Raw genomic sequence first — 19,247 nt, 5'->3', positions numbered from 1 at the left:
ATGATCGTAAAGAAAGATTACAAAAGAATTAGGAACTGGCACCTGACAAGACAACAAACTTTCATCAGGAATTGTTAAAAAAAAATCAAACATCTCTCAAAAGAGATTTTAGTCCTTAGCAATTCTGGGAGAGAATGTGAGTCCAGAGTTGAGTCTGGAAGTAAACATTGATCATTTAATGTGCACAGTGCATGTTTTCAGATCAAAAGTCAACAGAACTTAGCATAAACTTGTATTAGTCCCCAGTTTAGTGATGAGAAATGCTGTGATTACTGAAGTAACTACTATAAAGGAAAATTAGAGAAAAAAAATTCACAATAAGAACAACCAGCCACTGGAATAATCTCCCCATGGAAGTGGTGGATTCCCCAATGTTGGACACTTTTAAGATTCAGCTGGACAGGGTGCTGGGACATCTAGTCTATGTCATGCTTTGCCAAGTATGGTCAGACCAGATGATCCTTGATGTCCCTTCCAACCTGGTATGATTAAAAAAATCCATGCCTAAGAGAAAATATTCATTAAATTATTCATTATTGTTTTGTTTTTTTCAACATAAGATTATTTCTGCTGAGGTCAGATCTTCCATCTGCTACCTCACTCTATTTTCTCAAGCTCTATTTTCTTGTCAGCTGTCACTCACATTACCTGCTTTCACACGTAGGGAAAAATCAGGTGGTTGTGCTCACTGATTGACCTGTTTCTTCCTCAGACAAGTACCTGTGTTGAAAGAACAGGATGAGGTTGATAATCCAGAATATGTGAAGTAACACTTGGATTTGAAATCCAAAAGAGGCCGTCTCTAACACAAAGGAAATGGAAGGTGATCTTTCTGCATGACCTGAAGTATACCTCTTCCTCTAGCTCTTAAATTGCTGTTGTGATCTGAAGCCACAAAGATCACAGTGCCTTTCATGGTGAAGCCACCTGAGGAAAAAGCAGGTAATCAAGGCGAGTCATGTCTTCTCATGGCTCCAGCCTTGACCAAGCCTCCACTCTCTAGCACTGATAAAAAACAGGAACAATCAGGTGAGGGAAAAGTGCCAAAGAAAGAAACAGAAGTTCAGATGCTACTTTTATACAATATAAGTTTTTATTGTTTCATCTGCAATGATGTTGTAACAGTTGAAATAAGAAAAACTCCTGCATAGCAATGCTTCCTTAAGACAAGCCAACATGCACATCTTTGTATGGTGATTCACTATGGGGATCTGAGGAGCAAGGATAGGCCACAGTCCAAAACAACACATCTGTTTGCCTAACACTGGTGTCCTAGGGATAGCTATGACCATCATGACTAGGTTAACATGGTGCAGTCATTTAGCTTAATTGTAGAATTGCTTGAATATTCATCTGATCAGTTAGGTATTTGTAGGTTTACACTCTGTGAAAGCTGCCACCACATGTCCCTGCCATTATTCTCAGACAGTAACAAGCGAGAAAATGTTTATCGTTTCTCCATATTTTGGAGGCTCCATTAATATAGACAACTGAGATCCGAGTCTCAAATAATCATATTAATTAATGAACATGTGAAACAAAATACAAAGAAAACATACAGCTGAAGGGACCTTTGATGTGTATGTGAGTGCATATAACTCCAGTGGAGACAGATGGGAGATGCACATACAACCATCCTGGCCAGCCTGAAACAGTAGAATGCATAAAGGGATTTAAAGTGGGATTACACATGCCTGTGGCAACTGCTCTCAATAAATTATAGATAGATCAAGGAAAAACAGAATCCTTTGATAAGAGATTAACAAGTGCTGTTCTCAAAGGTACAGTTGCAATTAAAAAAAAAACATTACATTTTAACTCCTTCCTCAAGGTAGTGTGGTTTTCTTCTAGTTCTACTTATGAATGACTTCAGGCACCCAGGGCTAAGGACTGCTTTTTCAAAGTCTTTATTCATAAACACACATGCATGTACCAAGTTCTGATACATGACAATGGCTTGGGGAGGTGGTGTCAGTTTTAAAAAGACTGGGTGACATGCTGCAGCAAAATGGTAAAGAGAGAATAAGACAGCAAAGCAGCTGCTTTCCTTGAGTTGCTAGCTAAGTATTTACCAACTTGTAATAAAGAATAGAAAAGCAAAATTGAATTTGCCTTAATCTATTTTCTAGCACCATTTCTTGGCCTAGAACATAATGAACACATGCACATTGCTGCTTACACAGGTCAGTAAAAAAAAGTAGTTCATTGAAAGATCAGTGGAAAATTAAGCAGTAAAGTCACAAGTTATTATAAATGTAAATTTTAAAAAATCCATCATCTTACACGAAATAAGAAAGTTGCGGCTTTTTTATTGACAACTTACAGCTAGCATGGGAAAATGTGTTCTGACAGTTCCCTTTCAGCATCAGGAAAGCAGGAAATCCAACATGCATTCTTCAGTGACTGGGACAGCAGAAGTATTTGCAGGTGCTTGATGCTAACCTTAGAGCAGAAAGGGTAGGACTTCTCCAGCCCTGAGCATTTTAATAGCTGTCTAGAAATTCTGTCTTTGGAGAAATCACCTTCACATGACTATTCCTTATTTCTGCAAAAATTGTTCAGGCAGCAAAAGTCAAATTGGCACTACAGCCTTATGATTTCATATCTGGGAACAGCTTCATCTACACATTTTTCATCTGAAGGTAGTCTCTACTATTTTCTCCCAGTAGTTCCTGCTTTTGCAGATCATAAGTAGGAACTTCTCTGCAACTGCAAAGTGCATTTAGTAGCTGACTTGACTTTCTCACTCAACGGGCACTGACAGATCTAATATTTTACTTGGAATTAATTCATTTGGTTCAACAGACAAGAACTGCTTCATAGCTATATGTGTTCCCATGAATGATACTGTAATGCCTTGAGAGCTCATTCTACCACACATACATTTCTGATGAGAAGATACTTTCGTCCTCTCATCAGCAATTTATGGTTGATATGGAACGTGATGCTCTTCCTCAAAAATCCCTAGTGAAAGCAGCATCATTTCCAACTCTTCAACACTAAGCTATACAATTTTCTACTAAATGTGAGGCATTAAAGCATTAAAGTGAGGGAAGCATGGATGCTTGCTCTTAATTTCTTCAAGTTTAACTAGAAGTAGTACACAAATTCAGTGTGTGAAGCCCCTGTGTTTGTGCTTCTGGGATAAAGACTGCACATGGCAGTAGCTTCAAAAAGTAAATAACCATTGTAGGATGTAAAATACACTAATAGTGTTCTTATTGCTGGGTAGATGCTCAAAGCACATGTCAGTGTTTTATTTCGGCTGTTTTTAGAATATATTTTTCTCTGGTTGCAGATTTGTTGACTGACTGACTTTCAATCAAAGAAACAATTCTTATATCTTGGCAGGTCTCTAGGTCACTTAGCAGGGATTTCTGGTAGGATTTCTGATTTCTGATAGAACAAATGTCACATATATACCTCTCAGGTGAATTTTTTTATTCCCCTTAAAAGAGAAGTAAAAAAAATTCCCCTGATTTCCACGATCAAACACTAAAAGAGGGAATCCCATAGGAAATCGCAAGGAAAAACACAATTTCCTCTGTACCTGGCTACAAACTCAGCAGTCTGGCATGACAAGCTATTATGTGCAAATATAAGAGTTTGACATTGGACAAATAACACTCAGTAACATTGGAAAGTAAAGAAAAAAAGGTTTTCTAGATCTATTTGGGCTGGAAATCAGAAAAAGTTCTCAGACATGTCCTTTACTTCCTCACTTCAGGAAAGCTGGGGATTGAGAGGAATTTAGATGGACATACAATGCTTCAATATTTCTCTTTCACTTTCTGCTAAAACTAAGAATTGAAGAGACAGTTTATGAAGAAAATAATTTGCCAAAACTGTGCTACGTTTCACAAACCGCAGTTTCTTGGCAAAGATCCTGGTGGTTTCTTGTTTCCTCCACACCAGTTGTCCCACTCATGCTGCTAAGCAGGACAGCAAAGCCCTTTCCCCTCCTCATCATGCAAAGTGTTGCTAAAGCTTAAGGTTACTCAACAGAACTGAATGGTCACACACTTGAAAGAAAGACAATTGCAGTGGTTTGAACCACTGTCAGAGAAGGCAGCGGCCTCTTTGTTCTATTCAGACAGGAAAACTACTGAATGTATTCACTTTTGCAGTCACCTAGTACTCTCAGTTTCTTGATTTTTTTCTTGCATCTATCAGAAAACGGAAAGTATGTGTCTATTTTTACGTTTCTGCACCACTAAATGTTTCATTTGGATTAATGTCCTCTATCTTGCCCCTTGATGTCCTGGGGCAACAAGGCTCTCACTGGTGTTTCTGTCATGTTACAGTGAGAACAGCCTCCCCATACATTGGCTTTGCCACATGTCTACGATGACATGAAAACCAAAGCAAAGCTCATGGAAGATTTCTTACAGGGTATGTGAGTTAGATGTGGGCAGAGCATGGGCTTAGTACAGCCTCAGCAAGAACAGGCTAGTCACAGCATCGTCATCTTTCTATCTCCTAAACATTGATAACAACAGATTTTTTGGGGAAAAGGCCTACTCCATGGTCTCCTTATCCAACTGGCTCTGGTATGAAGATGCCTTTGCTGAGAGAAAATAGCGATGGGAGATTTCTCTTGTGAAATAACAACTTACTAAAAATAACACCTGCAGATGAATATGTTGCAGTTTGCAGGCCCAGAGAAACCAATTTAGATCATTCACTCCCCTTTCCTCCTTTTTTCATGCATTCCCTACATTTTCTCCTGAAATTAAACATGCCGAAGTGTGGTAACAGACTCTGTGTGTTACAGAAGGGCACAAGGTTTCTTCCAAGTTCATCTTCTGACATAAATTTGTCTCTGATTACAACACATTAGAGGAAAAGGTGGGTTTAGGTTTTGGTTTCTTTTTATTTGTTTAGTTTTCAACTACTCTCTTCTCTAAAATTAAACTCAAACTGCATTTTAGTATATGCACCATACCTGTAACAGCTTGATAAAAAAGAGAAAATTGATTTTTCAGTCTGTGATTGTATTCACAGAAATACTTACCCTCTAGCCCCAAGAGGACGACCAACATAACATGATGTAATATAAGTTGCATCAATGCCTTCCCACCCTCACTGGTATTATGACAATGAAAGGAAATATTTGTTAAAAATAGCTTGGATACAAATCCAATAATATCTCACTGCCAATGAAATATTAACTCATGAAAGGGGGAGAAGAGCTTTTCATCAAATTTAGTGTGAAGCAGATTTATCCATTTATATTTTAATTGCAATATGTTAAAAGAAAAAAAAACCCCACAAAACAAACCAAAAAAAACCCAAAATCTAAAAAGGTTGGATTTTCCAGGTAATAGTGATTTTCAGAATCTCTCCAACCTGTTTCTAACATTATAAAGGATATGGTTTCAATAAATGAGAAACAGAGAGGCTGTTGTACCTGAGTGCACATATTATACCAGTGCTCTGACATGTTATTGTTTTGCTAAGAGGTTACAAAATCAATGTTCTATGGGAACATTCTCATATTTTTGAAGTAAAATCCATCCAATTCTTTCTCACCTTGGTTCCCTGAGCTCCCGTTCATTCACAAGATGCAGGAACCTCCCTGAAGCACAGCATCCACTTAGGTAGCATCCAAAAAGCTCACAGGCCAGCCTCACTGCCAGTAAAGCAGAGAAGTACCTTCCTGTTTTTCCTTAGCTTCCAGATATTTTGGCTAGCTGAAAATGCTGAAAGAGAACAACAGACAGGCTGACTTTACATGATTCTGGGAAAAAGGGGAGGAAGGGTTAATCAAAGCATTACCAAGAAAGAATCAGGCATGTTACATGCAGCAAATGTGAATCCATGTGGCTGGATGCAAAGCAAATCTCTGGAACCAAGTCTCTTTCCACAGGATGAAAAATCTGGGTGAGAGTAGCATTCACGTTAATGCAGTTCACTTGGGTCTTGCCAAAGCATTTCATTTCATGGCATCTGTTGGTATGATTAAAAAGCATGCGTTGTATGGAATTAAAAGGATGCACTTTGGAAGAACTAAAAGCTGGCTCACTGACAGGTCACAAAGTGGTGAGAGTAATGAGTGGAACTATTTCCAGAAGATTCCCACAAGGATCAGTTCCTGGTACAACATCATTTAGTATTTTAATCACGTGTCCAAACAATGATGTAAAATCAGTCCCAAGATAGTTGGGGGATGGAGCACTTACTGTGTAAGAAATGGCTGGGTGAGGTGGGCTTGTTCAGCCTGGAAAAGACAAGGTTTCAGGGAAACTAAGAGCAGCTTACGAGGAGGTTACAAACAAAGCAGAGCCAGGCTTTACAGAGGTTTATACAGAGGTTTATGGGAAAAGAATGAGAGACTTATGAACATACATCGGAACAGGGGAAGTTTCAACTTCATATAAGGGAAAAAAGCTAACTATGAGAATATTCAGGCATTGTATGAGGATGGCCAGGGAGGTTATGAAATCTCTATCCTTGGAGGTTTTCAAGTTCTGACTGGATGAGGCCCTGAGCAACCTGACCTGAATTCAATTTTGACTTTGTTTTGAGCAGAAACTTGGACTAAATGACCTCCCAGGGTTCTCCCTATTACACTTTATAATTTGGTTGATTCCATCTGGAGAGTGACTTGGGAACTGCATTAGATAACTGTAACATGTTACAGGGAAAAGCAATGGTTGCATGTTATTTGGCCACTGGTAAACATCCCCACAAGAAACTTGCTGCCTTTGCAGGGTGAAATTCCAAAACTAGGCAGCATTTCACAGGGGTCTTCATATTACCCAAAACTATAGCATCCCCTTACATTTACAGAGCAAAAAGGCATTGAACTACTGGGTGAGAGGGAGCACTTAGGAGCTGTCAGGCAAAGGTATACAAGATTCAATAACTGCAGTTTTTAAGTTAAGACAATGTGTAAATCAAAATAAAAATAAAGTTCAAAAATGTCACAGCTTCTCTGGAGTGAAGGTGAATTCTCCCCCGCTGCCAGTCAAAAGCCATGCTTTACTGCAGAGCAGGTTGTCAGTGTAGGTACCTGTTGGGTCATGACTCAAGTGATCAGGGTTTGCAGGCATGCTCTCACTGTAAGGGTAGTAACTTCTTCTGCAGTTCTCTACTTCAAGTACTCTTCCTTTCCTGACAGATTCAGAGCTGTTCTGGAGTACTTATGAAGGGCAGAAATCTTTTCGACAATCCCACATTGAGAAAAGCCTTTTTGCAGCAGCTGTAAGTATATTGTACTTCCTTGACCACACAAAAATGTAGTCAGAGGTAATGAACAGAGCATCAGCATGGGTGTGCTGGAACTTCAGGATCTTGACCAATGCTGCTGACTATGAAGACCAAGTAACCAGTAGATAAACCCATCTGACCACAGATAACACCCCCTCTGTTGTGTTTTGCTGCACTTGCTTGTTAACTGAGACCCATTAAGATGAATTAGCCAGATTCACGTTTTGTACAAATGCCACAAATTTGAATTTATCTGAAGCCGTGATTAAGCTTATGGCTTCAGATAAATTCAAATCCCTTCTTTTAGAATAGAAGTTACAGTTGGCTTTTGTTTTGTTTTGTTGTTTATTTTTCTGCTATGTGAAATCCCCAATTCTAACAATTGATGAGGGGGTTTTTAAGCCCTACAGTAAGTGATGCAACTATTGAGTCATTATTGGTTTGGGTTTTGATACCAGAGGACTGTGCTAGACAGATCAGCAACATGTCAGACTATGACTTCTTTCTTTCTTTGATAGTAATTTATCTGAAGAAATGGAATTATAACCTCATCCTTTAAACTTATAATTTCTCATAATCTAATTTTGTACTTGAAAGTAACTTTATTTTCCTAGATTAAATTATTTGTTTGGTTTTTTCCTAAGAAGATAATGTGTTTCTTTTGAGCAGTTATATACACAAAAATATACATTGAGAAGAAGTCTCCAAGTTGTTTTAAACAGATGTATCAATTCCCTCATCACTTTCAAAAACACACACAGATTTACACATTACTATGTTGAAAAAGTTAGATTTTTTCATACTCTTACTTATCTAGCAGGAGGAAAAAGACAGGGACAGCCAGGCACAGAGGCATTCCAAAGGGCAACATCTTCAGATGCAAGGGCAGAGCCAAGGGCAGAGTGCTGGAAAATGTAAGATAGTACAGCAGTGACGGCATGGGGAGCATGATGGTAATACTCATGACAGGAGGCGGCAATATCATCTGTATCACACATAATGCTTTCATTCTACCTCTAACCTCTTTAAAAATTAATTGCAAAAGCTCTTTACACTATTCAGACAATTTCTCTATGGATAGCAGGGACCATGGCATGCCACAGTTTTCTCTCTGTCAGGCTGAGCCTACTCCCCTTTTGTGTTTTCCTCTGTGAAGTTTTTCTGTGGCAATATCCAATTGCCTTACACCTTGCAGATCATTGCTATGCCCTTATCCTTCAGCAGAGTGGCAAGAGTTTTTCAGATTCCCGTTACAAGTCTCCCACTGACCATCTGCTATAACCACCTTAACGAGAAATCACTTGTTGAAAGGTGATTAAGTGGTTACAGGCCAGGACAAGGTTCCAAGCTCATTATAATACTTCCCCCTCCACTATTAAGCAGCAGCGATAAGCCAAGAGTCTTAGCTGTTATGAATCAGTGCATTTCTACTATTTCAGTAAGGTTACCTTGGTTTACATGACATTTAGCTTAAAAGCATTTAGGTTGATTTATATCCCAGCCTTTGGTTGAAGTCAGTTTCTGTGTGCCACCATTTTCACATAGAAACTCAGGATAATCAAGGAAGATTCTTTTCTAGTCTTTATTATTATTTTAGTCACCAGGGATAGGATGTTTTAAAGATAATTATGGAATTATCTCTATATAAGCTAGGTTTTTTTGTAGCATTCATGGTGTGAGAACGGGTTTGTGTTTTCTCTCAGAGCACAGGTTTCCTGTAAGGCTACTCTGGCTCTGGATTTATGTACCATTTGCAGAGGAAGATCTATCTGCTTAAACATTCCAGTTCAGGTTTTGATGAGTCAGTTTTATATATCAGCTTGAAGTAAGCTTCAAGCAGTGAGGCCAGAGATAGTTTACAGCTTCTGAAATAGTTTTTGTTCTTAAAGCAAACTTCTATATTTCTCTTCTCACATCAGGTCTTTGTTGTGATCTGTTTCAACTAAAGTAGAAGTGGTTTTTGCAGCCACCCTGTTAGGGCTCTGAATTTCAATACAATCTCCCAGATAAGCATCACAAAACAAAACAAAGGGAGGGAAGCTGTTACAGCACATTAATAAACAAGAAAAAGCCAAACCAAGCTGCCTCTTATCATAGAGACATATAGCAGGAGTACAAAACAGCTGGAAAAAAAGCCTGGCAGTGTGATTAAGGACATATCACTTGGGGGGAATTATGGCCTGGCTGTACTTGGGTTTGGAAAAAAATGTTTTGAAAGGTTCTCTTGCTGCCACATACTCTATTTTAGTTCTGGGGCTCATCCTCTAATGCCGTATATATTTTGAGTAGTAAATAAACCACCTGATGTCCAGCTTCATTTCAGGGAAAGGGAGGGCATAGGTATGATGGGCACTAGAAGACAAGTTTGGATGTACTCGGATTACTGGGACATAGTTCAGGGAGACACCTTGAAAGGTCAATGTCAGGAATGCAGAATGCTAATGATGCTAATGATATAAACAACACCCGAGATAGTTAGATCTTAATTTGGTGAAGCACTTATGTACATGTTGTACTTGAGACACCTGAGCAGTTGTATTCATTTCACCCAGGTGACTTGGATGCCTACAGCCAGTCTTCTACCTCACCAGACCAGAGATCCAAGCATTGCAGAATGACATGGCACAAGAAGAGCTTTTCCAAAGGACTCAACAACTCCTTTTCCCCCAGACACATACATCATCTGTATATATTTGTCTGTACTCCACCTTATCTCCAAAAATGAACTAATGGCACCTGCGCCCCTATTTTTCCATATCAAAAAAGAAAATACTGCCTGAGGAAACACTATTAATTTTATCTTCTTTTTTGAATATAATTTAGTATTCTGCTTGTGATCACTGACAAAGGCCCAGAAAGAAAAGCTTACTGTTTCGAGATCTTACGTTGATTGTAACTTATTGTGTCATAGGCCCTTTTAGCACCACAGACATCATTCCGGTTTGGTAATCCCTTCAGATAATTCCTTCTAACAAATATAGGAGGCTGCCATCATGATGAGAAAAGTCCTTTCCCCTAAAGCTGTTTATCATCTAAGAATAAATAGCAATGAAAAGAATGGCTTTCCAAGACTTAAGGGGTCATAATCCATTTATCAGGAAGATATTACTACAAGTATTGTACATAACCCACTTACCCTTTCCAGTGTCTTACAGTCATTTGAATGTCAGTTCACAGAAAACATTAAAAAAAGAGATGATGAAGTTATAATGCTATATCAACAGACAGCTGTCCTAGTGGGCACTGGGAACGCAGAAGGACTCGCATTGCTGAGCCATGCAGTCATTGCCAAAGGAATGATGAGCTCACATTTCATTCCGATTCACATATTCGGTGTGGTTAGACTGTGAGGCTCATCCTTCCTCGTCCAACTGACGCCCCCCTCTCTGCCTCGACACCAGATCTGGCTCATTAACATGTCTGGAATGAGTGTGAGCCTACCTCTCAGCTGGCAAGCCCAAGGGGCATACTTGGATTCCCAGGTTGGAAGATTATCTCATTCAAGCACAGTTGTCCCAAAGCTATATAAGCAAAGCTAGCGTGGTGGTCCCTGCAGAGCTGGCCTGAGCCCTTGGGAGTTTCAGCTATACAGGAATACAACACCAGCAAATATGATGATGATGAAAGTAGAAGAGCTGGTAGGTACAACCTTCTTTCACTTATTCATAATTACGTTTCTTTCTAGACTGTCATTATACCAGAGAGAGAACCTACCTCTGTGGATCACTGAGGTGATTAGAGGCTTACCAGCACTGCTGTACTCCAGCTGCAAACCCTGTATATACTGCATGCTATCCTATTATATTCTCTCTTTAACTTTTCCTTGTGAAGGGAAACACCACTGATGTAAGCAAGTAGCAGTTTGGATTTTTGCATCAGAATATAGTTGACCAGAAAGAAGAGACTAAGGAAAATTTAGCTATGTATTTTCCTTTGACCTTGATTTTCATTTTTGTGCTTTTAGGAGCTATTAAGTGTATGATCACACTGAGCAATCGAGTTTAGTAAGGGGCTGGGAGGAGCTATCAATGCAGAGAAACTGAAGTATTTTCTAATACTAAATGAACAGTGTAGCAATAGTATTGTTTTCTTATAATAACCTAACAGTTCTTATACTCGCTGCTGCTCATGGTGTAACAAGTCTTTGTAAAATAGTGTCTAAACCAGTCTGCAAGTAATGGGACATTCCACTGTAGTGTTCAGACTAAGAATGCCTGACTTAATCAATAAACTGGGAAAACAGGAAAGATCCAGTAAAATACTGCAACATCATGCAGAAACTGCTTTCCTCCCCCCCCCCCCCAGATCGGAATGTTAAGATGCAACTGCTATGCAGCCTGTTTAATGCTGTCTTAAATTCTTTGGCAAGTTTCTGTAGTGTTAAACTGTGTAACAAGCACAGTTCTACTAGGTGATGAATGGAAAGGCAGTCTAGGCTACATGAATTACTGAATCACTCTCAAAACACACAACAGCCTCTACCAAGTTTAATAAGTTATCTCTTTGTACATACTTAATTGAGCATCAGAAATATTTCTGGAAGCTATTGAAAGCTGTGCTGCTGCATAGATTTGCACAGGAACTACCTTCTGCTATTTTGCTAGAAATGGGGACTTTGGTACTGAGAGCAATGGGTAAAACCAGCACTGAAATTACTCATAAACTTGAGTTAACTGCACTGGATGTGTTTCAATAAAACTGCAAGGTCCCAAGGGAGAAAGCCTCTCCTCCCACTCTTCCTGCTCAGTTCTCCTGCTCAACACCCAGTGGGTGCTGATGACTGCTCAGGGTGGCTCTTTCCACTACAGGCTTTCACAGGCTTCTGATGAGTCTGACCCACGCTGGCGAGTGAACAAACAAGAAAACCCCAAACAAAAAGGATGCTCTTCCCAACTCCCTGGCCTTTGTCTGCATAGGCTGCACCTCGACCCAGCCAGGCAGGGAGTTGGACTGTGAGTTTGCCTCACAGGTCTCAGTCCAAGCCCTTAAGATGCCAAGGGGGTTGCTGCATAGATGTGGAAGATCTGCCTGCAAGTGAAATTGCTCTAGCCATTCACATGCACAGTTAATCCAGGCACAGGCGGAATGAGGTCTGCACTCTGTCTGTAACACTTTCCTAGAGTAGGACAGGAGTGACATGCAATTAGCTCTGAGGTAATCCATGTTCCCGGGGGTGGCTACTGCAGTCATGAAATTCTTGCTTATATCATATCACGTTTGCTTTTACAGGTGACTGGAAAGAGAGCAGATGATAAAGAGACTGGCAACTTCCTCCCTGAGGACTTCAAAAATGGAGAGTATGAAGCTGCTGTAAGATTAGAGAAGCAGGAGGACCTAAAGACAGTCTCTGACCACTCACTGACCCAACATGATCTGGCTTATGAGAAGGAGAAAAAAATAGAAGCAGAGGTAGGCTCTTGGGTTTTGCACTTGGCTTTTTATCATCCTGTGTGCACATTCTGCTGCTGCCCTTGAAGTTTTGCCTCTTTCTAAGTTAGAAATATATGCATTGTAAGCTAGATAAACCTTTGGGACATTGCCACCAAAGTCCATTCAAGGCAATGGAGATCTGCTGACTCCTGTAGGCTATGGGTGCAGGCAGGCAGTCATGCTGTGAAGCAGAACTTGAAACTCCCCCCATAATGTCTGAATGAAATGCTGCAGTCTTCCTCCTGCACAGAGACCCCTCTGCTAGCTGTCAGTAAGGGGGACAGCAATCATGGCCAGTAAGACACCTTCAGCTTGTGCACCTGAAGACTGACACCAATAATTGCTAACCAAGAAAGACGTAAGAGTGCATTTCATCATTATCTACCGTGAAAATGTTCTTTTTATGAAAACACTGCATTATGCATTTAGGAAAAAAAATCATAAATGAAAATTATACAGGCCTACAGAAAAGTACCATTTTATATTCCTGGAGCATGACAATTCTCCCTATATCCATAAGAACACATGCTTTTCTCTCTCCTTCTCCCCCCCCCAAAAAAAAAACCCAAACAACCCAAACCCAACCACAGTAGCTGTAACATCATAAATTCTTTGGTGAATAAGCAACCAACTGGCCTAAAAAATTAAAGTTATTTGGGAACGAAAAAGTTTAACTAGCACAGGGTATAAAACTGTTCTGAAAAAAGGAAGGGTGAAAGTGAGCCTAAGAAATATTAAAATAGACACTACTGAACTTCATCTTCAACAGAGAGATCAATACTTACTACAGAGGTTTTATGAGTTCCTTCAAAACAGTGTCCTAAGAACATCTGGGGTTTCCAATTGGTTCACTGTTCCAACGTAATGATTGTCCATTAAGTCAATGATCTACCCTAAATGCAGAGGTCAAATCCTAAATGCAGAGAACAATACAAAGAAGAGGTGGAAATAGCTTGAATGATAACTCAGTTGAAAAAAGAAAATATACTGTATGACAGGGTCTCATCAATGTATTTACCCTTAATGGTTCCATGGGACAGAATCTGTCATGTGTATTAGTGAGTTACCCCTTGTTTATGAATCCCCCTTCTGAAGACAAGGACACCTCATGGTACCTGGGATGTCAGTTTAGGCAACACACTTCCCCTTAATCCTAGCAGTGCCTCATACCAACTTTGTGCAGGGATGCATTTTACAAACAGGCTTGAAGAAGTCTTAAACTTTTATTGAACTGTCCCTCCAAGAATACTGAGGACATTCTCTGTAGCTTACCAAAATGTAACACTTGCTGACTGAAATGCCAAGATCAGCATAAGCCTTGCTTTTCACTTACGGGTATATTTTTCATCAAAGAGGATTAAGTTAGAACAAATCAGGGGCTGTATCATAAAGGAAACAAACATATGTGGTGGGAGTCAGCTCAAACTACAGGGACTTCCCAGCTCTTGTAAGCTGCATATGAGATTTCTTAAGCTGTTGGTCCAGAAGGGACTGCAGTACTGCTCTGAGTCCTGGTCTCACACAGACCAAAATTGCATGTTATTTAGCCCACAACATATGGCTGAAGCAGCATTTAGGAAGAGGTCCGGTATTGTATGAGAAGCTATAGATGATACAGCATTTCTCACACCCTTAGTAAATTATGCTAACATTCAATTAGGCTGTATAAAAAAAGCCTTAACTGAATTCAGCTGAATAGTGCCACACACGGTCCTGCCACTCTGAAAGGGAGAGGTGGTCACACTTGGTTCATCCTGCTGACTTCCCTGACTTGTTTCAGCTGAAGAAGAAGAAGTTACAGGAGAGGTCAAAACTTGAAAACTTGGAGGATCTTGAAAAACTTGTTCAGCTGAAGAAGAAGAAAAGATGCAAGAAAGTGAAAGTGCCCGTTTTAAAGGAACCCGAACCAGAAGTTATAGTAAGTTATTTCAAAGTACCTTCTTCTGGGAAAGCACTGATGGGGTTTCATGCCACACACACTTATGCCCTGTATATTTCTTACTACCAGACAGGACCAGTGGATATCCCCACATTCTTCAGAGCTGCACTGGAGAATAAGCTGCCAGTAATTGAAAAATACCTGTCAGACAAAGGGGATCCCAACGTCTGTGATAAGGTACAATCTTCCTTCTTACTGCAAAGCCTCCTATGGAAGAAAGGTTATTACAGGGCAAAAATAACTTTACCACTAGGTTTTGTAGCTTCCACATTTATAAGGAGAAAAGAAGGGAGGGTGAGGAGGGTGGGGGAAGGAAGTAAAGTTATCTAGTGATATTAACTCAAAAGAATATGTTTAAAAGAAAGCTGTTGGTGCCCAGTAAACCCTGATTTTCTGTAACAGGTGATCTTCCAAAGGTACAGATTAAGAGACAAGAAATTTGTCAGCTGAACAACAAAAAAAAATGATGCTGCCTGCCCTCACACTCCATAATGTATAATCTGCACTTGCAAAATGCAGCACAGCATGTTGGATTTTAAATTTGAATGGCATACTGCAAATATTTCTCACACCCTCTAAAATGCTATGTAGGAAGCTCTCAGCTATCAGGTTGCTAGTAATATTAGCAGATTTCAGGTCTCAGATGTATTAGCTCTTGAAAATGAATCAGCATAAAGTATGCATCTGCTACCATCCTAGGGAGGAGGGGAGGAAAGATTTAAAGATATCTTTCTGTGCCATATTTAATGTCTGACTTTGCATTGTTTTAATTGCCAGTACAAGCGCACTGCCTTGCACAGGGCATGCTCTGAAGGACATCTAGAGGTGGTGAAAAAACTGGTGGAAGCAGGAGCTCAGCTTGAACAGAAAGACATGGTATGCTCATCACCTCGTTCTCCTTTCAACAAAATGCTTATTGTTTCATAAGCGCTAAGAGAAGCACTGATAGAAGTGCTTCTTGTAGAAAAGGAGCATTAAAGGGCTTTGCAATGGCTTTTGTTTGTCCTTAAAATAACACTGTTGAGAAGAGGTTTCAGGAGGCTGTGTCTGCCTCCCTTTGCCAAAATGGTTGGTGGAAAACACAGAAGTGAAGGAACACATTGGCCAGTAGACTGCCACAGGCAACAAAGCCCAACATTGAGAGCTGAGGTCAGGCTACCATGTCAGCCTGCTGGCAGGTGGTGGAGATAACACTGTCTCACACGTGTATCCGGGGCTCGGTGCAACATGTACATTCTCCACTGGGATTTCAAACTGCTTGGGAGAGACCCCTGCTTCACTGGAATGCTAGCCACAAGGGTAGCTGAGTATCAACAGTTTCTACACCTGTTTTTTTTTTGCTTCTCCGCTCCCAGGCTCTCCATTCCTTTGCTAGAGTCAGAACTGGTCAGCCTTGTTCCCCCTTGCTTAACCCAGCAGTGCTCATGGAGAGAATAAGAACCAGGAGGAAAGACAGGCCAAATGAAACCATTAGGGGACATTCCACTCCTCCCAGAAGAGATCTAGGGCAGAGAAACTTAATCTTGCAGAGAAAAAGGGTTCTAATTCACTTTGTGGTCCTGCATAAGTTGCTTGCTTGTTTGTTTTAAAGACAACTAGTCTTCCCCTTGATCTTCATTTTCTGTGCATTTAGAACGCAAAAGGCATTGAATAAAAAATATTAACTAGTACATACAAGCCACATACCTGGCTAAAGATAACTTCTAGGTTCACAGAACAAACACATCCACTCTCACAGCAGTGTTGCAAAGATCTCTGTTTTTAAGAGCAAATTACAGCAAGTGTGAAGAGTGAGAAACTCACGGTACTAAAGAATTTAGGGCAAAATAAAAGAAGGTGTTACTAGAAACAACTCAGTGATCACAGCAGAATGCTTTCTTTAAATATAATGATGAGTTAATTTACCATTTGTTTTCCTTCTGCAGCTTGAATCTACAGCCCTGCACTGGGCATGCCGTGGGGGGAACCTGGAGGTTCTCAAATTCTTACTGGACAAAGGGATAAACAGAAATGCAAGAGACAAGGTATGGACTTCTGGGCTCTGCAGCTTTTTAAATTGGAGATGAAAAAGCTGACCCTTACTCCAAGTAGATCACATTTGGCAGCTGTTCTTGGAGTGGGCATTACCTGTTTCATGCTACTGACTGCTTCCTCCTCTCACCTCTCAGCTGCTCAGCACTCCTTTGCATGTGGCTGTGCGAACGGGTCGGTATGACTGTGGGGAGCACCTCATCGCTTGCGAAGCGGATCTCAATGCCAGAGACAGAGTAAGTACCAATGACTTCTTACCTGTCAGCTATGAAGTAGAATCAAGCTGCTGTCTGCTTTGATAGTTCCCATTTGTCTTTGTAAAAATCCCTGGCTGTATGACTGGAGCTGGTCCTCAGTGCCAGATCAGTGGGATTGATGCTGTGGTCCATGTCTTTTGCCTCTAGGAAGGAGACACACCAATGCATGATGCCGTGAGGCTGAACCGCTACAAAATGATCAGACTTCTGATTCTGTATGGAGCAGATCTAACCATAAAAAACTGCGTAAGTAATACCCCCAAAACTCCAGTGATTCCAATACTTTGGAATGAACTTCCCTTCAGAGCAGTTTCACAGGTTTCAAGGCTGGGAGAGACTATTTTGAACAGTCTTAATTAGATCACTTCAAGCTAATTAAAGCAGAGCTGACACAGGGAAAGTATAACTTGGGAAGACTGGAGAGAGGAAGAAAAACCTGTACCTCTTCTAAAGCCAGATCCCATCAGCTACAATTGAAAAGAACATCACAGATTTCTAGGATTTTTTCTAATTACATACACAACACATTGAAAAGTTTTAACATACAGACACTTGCTCTCTGCACAACTTCTGGGTTTCAACCACCACCGAGACAATGAAGATCTTAGTTTGTCATAGAAATCTGCTCTGTTTTCCCACAGCTGATGGCAAGCCCAAGCACTACACCTGTATGACTGGCCATTAACCTGACTGTTGGGCAACAATTCCCCAAGCCTTAGCAGAGCTTCAGTTGAAGAAGTCCCACACCTGACTGCTCATAGCTACCATAGCAGCAGCAGACACACTGCTGGAGTTCTGAGACCACTTGTTAAAAATACAGCACATCACAAACCCTTTCTCCCAAAGCAAGCAGCAGTGGGATGGATGGTGTGTTTTACCAATGCCAGTTAATGTTTGATTGGCAAACAATCAAAATTTAAGAGAGCAAGGAAAACACCAGTCACTGCAGCACTTTGCAGTCCCTGTTCTCTGCTCATGCCCTCTGAAGCAGTGCCACTCCCAGCATTAGCCCTCATCAAGGTATGAAAACAATGACAGGTACAGCCCTGAAGGCCAAAGTCTAACTCTCTTAGGCTTCATCAGCACACAAAAAGGTTGCTCCTGTTTAATGTAGATGTGGTCCATAACTTAATTAAACCAGAACAAACTCTTATCTGAATTCTCAGTTAAACCTGAGTGTCTCACTGATGTTTCATCTCAATGTTTTTCTAATCAGTTTACTAGATCAAAAGAAACACCTACATGCTCTGCTAGTCATGGTATTTGCTAACATAGCTGAGACACTCTGAAACCCAGGGAAATTTCATCACAAGTCTGACAAGACCTGGGAGTAGGTCTGTGGAGCAAAAGGACTCTGGTCTCAGGGTGGTGAGAGAAGTCTGAACCTGTGCATGCAGAAGGGTCCACATCAGGCAGATGCACTGTAAAAATATTTAGGGAAGAAAGATGGATTCAGTAATCACTGACTGAAACTAAATCTTGCTTCCTCTGCTTTTCTAACCAGCAAGGGAAAACACCTATGGATCTTGTTCTTCAATGGCAGAATGGCACCAAAGAGATATTCAATAGCCTCAAAGACAAATCCTATAAGAGCAGCCACCCAGGCAAGTTCTGAAGACAGAAACCAGACTGCTCTTTTTGCTGCTTTTACATGCTTCATGTGAACCTGAAGGAAAATAGCCCTGAACATAGTATTTATACTGAAAATATTTATAATACTGGATTATTTGAGGTACCGTCACTGAAAACTGCAAAACAAACATGCAAATTCTGCTAAAAGGCAGGTTGATTGTTAAAATTCCACTAGTTCTGAAATGGCTTTATTTATTACTATTTATTATTTATTTATTTAAAAGGTCATTTTTAATTATTCTCAATATTGTAGCTTTCTTTTTAATAGAGCTTTACATCATAATGCAATCTTTGCCAGAAGCATAAATATTTTTGTCTTAGATGGGCAGGATTTCCAACTACATTAGCAACTTCCCTCAAACCTTCCAATAGCGCTAAATAGCAGATATTCGCAACTGTTGCCTTGACTTTGCCAAATTCTGTTAAAATAGTATGTTAAATGAGTGGTGATATGTGGAAGAGCAATGTAAGGTATACTAAGGTGTCAAGTGGGTTTATAGAAGCAATTGAGTAATGGAGTTTAGACAGGGTTTAGCAGTTGTAGTTGATAAAGGGCTCTAGGACAGAGCTCTAACCATCATGTAACCATTTGGGCTGTGGGATTCAGATGCAATGTTATGAAGGTGAGAGGAGACAGCATCAGGAATGTGAATATTTTTTAAGTTGGACTACCAAGAAGTCTGATGATTTAAGAATGCAAAAGCAGATTATGTATATTTGTAAATTTGTAACTCTTTTTCTGTACA

General features: G+C 40.2%; 1 protein-coding gene and 1 long non-coding RNA gene across 2 annotated transcripts; one reads left to right on the top strand and one right to left on the bottom strand.

Annotated features, from left to right (window-relative positions):
- Positions 1–664: 664 nt before the first annotated feature.
- Positions 665–14,174, bottom strand: LOC115945661 (uncharacterized). The gene is made up of 3 exons (XR_004079942.2): positions 13,428–14,174; positions 5,533–5,702; positions 665–720 (listed from the first exon to the last, which is right to left on the bottom strand). It is a non-coding gene; the product is annotated as an uncharacterized lncRNA (long non-coding RNA).
- ANKRD1 (ankyrin repeat domain 1) lies at positions 10,773–19,201 on the top strand. The gene is made up of 9 exons (XM_005144038.4): positions 10,773–10,850; positions 12,442–12,621; positions 14,423–14,560; positions 14,651–14,758; positions 15,359–15,457; positions 16,507–16,605; positions 16,750–16,848; positions 17,017–17,115; positions 18,374–19,201. The coding sequence occupies exons 1-9, from the start codon at positions 10,824–10,826 to the stop codon at positions 18,482–18,484; spliced, it is 960 nt and encodes a 319-aa protein (XP_005144095.1). The 5' UTR covers positions 10,773–10,823; the 3' UTR covers positions 18,485–19,201.
- The last annotated feature ends 46 nt before the right edge of the window (positions 19,202–19,247 follow it).

The sequence above is a fragment of the Melopsittacus undulatus genome, chromosome 4, assembly GCF_012275295.1.
Source record: "Melopsittacus undulatus isolate bMelUnd1 chromosome 4, bMelUnd1.mat.Z, whole genome shotgun sequence".
In the NCBI taxonomy this organism is placed as follows: domain Eukaryota; kingdom Metazoa; phylum Chordata; class Aves; order Psittaciformes; family Psittaculidae; genus Melopsittacus; species Melopsittacus undulatus.
This window is presented reverse-complemented; position numbering and strand designations above follow the sequence as displayed.

Bases quoted from the DNA above. Each gene is read 5' to 3' on its own strand.
- ANKRD1 (XM_005144038.4), top strand. From the start codon at position 10,824: ATGATGATGATGAAAGTAGAAGAGCTG. The intron at 10,851-12,441 runs GTAGGTACAACC...TTGCTTTTACAG, and splicing joins TGATGAAAGTAGAAGAGCTG to GTGACTGGAAAGAGAGCAGA. The intron at 12,622-14,422 runs GTAGGCTCTTGG...GACTTGTTTCAG, and splicing joins AGAAAAAAATAGAAGCAGAG to CTGAAGAAGAAGAAGTTACA.